The sequence below is a fragment of the Priapulus caudatus genome, unplaced genomic scaffold (assembly GCF_000485595.1).
Source record: "Priapulus caudatus unplaced genomic scaffold, Priapulus_caudatus-5.0.1 Scaffold2685, whole genome shotgun sequence".
NCBI classification, from domain to species: Eukaryota; Metazoa; Priapulida; class Priapulimorpha; order Priapulimorphida; family Priapulidae; genus Priapulus; species Priapulus caudatus.
The window spans coordinates 1-3270 of record NW_014579746.1 but is presented as its reverse complement, the minus strand read 5'-3'; the positions used below and the strand labels follow the sequence as shown (position 1 = coordinate 3270).

The following is a 3270-nucleotide window of genomic DNA, read 5'->3' as shown; positions in this document are numbered from 1 at the left end:
GAACATCTCTCCATCTATCTCTACATCTTGCGCGCGCGCGCAATGTCGTCGTCGTGCAGTTAACATGCGAACATCTCTCCATCTATCTCTACATCTTGCGCGCGCGCAATGTCGTCGTCATGCAGTTAACATGTGAACATCTCTCCATCTATCTCTACATCTTGCGCGCGCGCAATGTCGTCGTCATGCAGTTAACATGCGAACATCTCTCCATCTATCTCTACATCTCGCGCGCGTGCAATGTCGTCGTCATGCAGTTAACATGTGAACATCTCTCCATCTATCTCTACATCTCGCGCGCGCGCGCAATGTCGTCATCATGCAGTTAACATGTGAACATCTCTCCATCTATCTCTACATCTCGCGCGCGCGTGCAATGTCGTCGTCATGCAGTTAACATGCGAACATCTCTCCATCTATCTCTACATCTTGCGCGCGCGCGCAATGTCGTCGTCATGCAGTTAACATGCGAACATCTCTCCATCTATCTGCTATCCTACATCTTGCTCGCGCCGCAATGTCGTCGTCGTGCAGTTAACATGCGAACATTCGCTGCCATCGCTAAATCCTCTACATCTTGCGTGCCGCGTGCATGTCGTCGTCATGCGCAGCTTAAACATACTGGAACACATCTCTCCATGCTAAAATCTCCCTACATCTTGCGCGCGCCGCACTGTCGTCGTCAATGGCCAGTTAACATGCTGAACATCTCTCTCTCACTATCTCTACAGATCTTGCGCCGGCGTGCGCCGCAAACTGTCGTCGTCATGGCAGTTCGAACATGCGAACATCTCCCATCCTATCCTCTACATCTTGCGGCGCCGGGCGCCAATGTCGCTCGTCCGTGCAGTTAACATGCGAACATTCTCTATCCCTCTGATCTCTCACATTCTCGTGCCGCCCCCGGTTCGACCCGTGCAATGCTCAGTCGTCGTCGGCAGTTAACCCATGCGAACATCGTCTCCAATCCTACTCTAACATCTTGCGCCGCTGGTGCAATCGCTCGTCAATGCACAGTTTAACATGCCGATGACATCTCTCCATCCTATCTCTACATCTTGCCTTGCGCGGCGGTGTGTCCAATGTCGTCGTCAGTGCAGTTAACATGGCGAACCATCATCTGCCACTATCTCTACAATCCTCGTGCGCGGCGCGCAAGCTGCTCCGTCGTCGTGCCAGTAACATGCGAACATCCTCTCGGCATCTATCTCTACCATTCTTGGCGCAGCCATATCGCAGCCGCAATGTCCGTGCGTCCGTGCAGCTTAACTAATGTGAACATCTCTGCCATCTATCTCTACATCTTGGGCCGGCGCCTGGGTGCAATGTCCGTCGTCCGTGCGATTAACATGCGAACAATCTCCTTCCATCTATCTCTACAATCTCTGCCGCGCGCGGCATGCGGCTAATGTCCGGTAAGTCGTGCAGCCCTTCAACGATGTCGAAGCATCATCTCGCATGCTATCTCTAGCCACTCTGCGCGCGCGCGCAATGTTGTCGTCGTGCAGTTAACATGACGCACACATCTCTATGCCATCAATCTTCTACATCTCGCGCGCAGCGCGGCATGCTCGTCGCTCGTGCAGTTAAAACGATGCGAACAATCTCGTCACATCCTATCTGCTACGGCTCTCGCCGCGGCGCCGCGCGAGCGCACGCATGTCGTCGTCGGGTGCCAGGTTAACAATGTGACACGATCTTCTCCATCTATCTCTACAGTCTGCGTGTGTGCTCGACCAGGTGAATGCGAGATCGCAGTGCCTCCGTGAGTGCGGGAGGAGAACGCTGAGGGCAGCAGGCAGAGTCGAGTCGAGACGCGGCGACGCGCGAGAACGCGCTGAAGCTGCGACTGCGGCCTCCACGACCGAACGGAGCAGGCGGCTGCAGGAGTAGACTCCACCGCTACGTATCCCCCCCCCCCACCCGCACCGCCCCGTCCGGGGTCTACGTGAGGGTCGGCGGTTTGTGGAGGGCGTCGGGTCGCCTGGATGTGTGGTGCGAGTTGGGCCGAGGCACGGATTAACAGGAGCTTGACCGTTAAGCTTGACCCGTTGGTTGCAGAGTTCAAAGATACAGGAGTTGAAGGCAGCGCGCAGACCACCGAGCGCAGTAGACACCGAGCGCACTACAGCTGCTGTCCATGTTGCTCCATAGTTAGACTCACAGAGCTTGACCGTAGCTTGACCATAGTTAGACTCACAGAGCTTGACCGTAGGCTTGACCGTTGGTTGCAGAGTCAGATACAGGAGTTGAAGCAGGCACAGACACCGAGCGCACTACAGCTGCGGTCCATGTTGCTCCATAGCTAGACTCACAGAGCTTGACCGTAGCTTGACCATAGTTAGACTCACAGAGCTTGACCGTTGGCTTGACCGTTGGTGCAGAGTCAGATACAGGAGTTGAAGNTCTCTCCATCTATCTCTACATCTCGCGCGCGCGCAATGTCGTCGTCATGCAGTTAACATGCGAACATCTCTCCATCTACATCTTGCGTGTGTGTCGCTACAGGTGATGAGATCGCAGTGCTTCGTGAGTCGGAGGAGAAGCTGAGGCAGCAGCAGATCGAGTCGACGCGGCGCGAGAACCTGCTCGTGATGCGGCTCACGACGAAGGAGCAGGAGCTGCAGGAGTACTCCGTACGTATCCCCGCGCGCGTCCGGGGTCACGGAGGGGTCGTGGAGGGGTCGGGTCTGGATGTGTTGGTGGAGTTGGGGCCGAGGGAGGATTAACATAGCTTGATGCATAGCGTGATGCGGCTCACGACGAAGGAGCAGGAGCTGCAGGAGTACTCCGTACGTATCCCCCCGCGCGTCCGGGGTCACGGAGGGGTCGTGGAGGGGTCGGGGGTCGTGGAGGGGCTGGGTCTGGATGTGTTGGTGGAGTTGGGGCCGAGGGAGGATTAACAGAGCTTGACCGTAGCTTGACCGTTGGTTGCAGAGTCAGATACAGGAGTTGAAGCAGGCGCAGACACCAAGCGCACTACAGCTGTGGTCCATGTTGCTCCATAGTTAGACTCACAGAGCTTGACCGTTGGTTGATCGTTGGTTGCAGAGTCAGATACAGGAGTTGAAGCAGGCGCAGACACCGAGCGCACTACAGCTGCGGTCCATGTTGCTCCATAGTTAGACTCACAGAGCTTGACCGTAGGCTTGACCGTTGGTTGCAGAGTCAGATACAGGAGTTGAAGCAGGCACAGACACCGAGCGCACTACAGCTGCGGTCCATGTTGCTCCATAGTTAGACTCACAGAGCTTGACCGTAGGCTTGACC

General features: G+C 55.9%; 1 protein-coding gene across 1 annotated transcript in view; it reads left to right on the top strand.

Annotated features, from left to right (window-relative positions):
* LOC106818948 (pre-mRNA-splicing regulator WTAP-like) overlaps positions 1-3121 on the top strand; it is a gene marked incomplete at its 3' end in the record, with an annotated part of 7443 nt that extends 4322 nt beyond the window's left edge. Inside the window, exons 4-5 of the mRNA XM_014823615.1 lie at positions 2509-2636; positions 3052-3121. Of these exons, the coding sequence (XP_014679101.1) occupies positions 2509-2636; positions 3052-3121 (198 nt within the window). The remainder of the gene's footprint in view (positions 1-2508; positions 2637-3051) is intronic.
* Between the last annotated feature and the right edge of the window lie 149 nt (positions 3122-3270).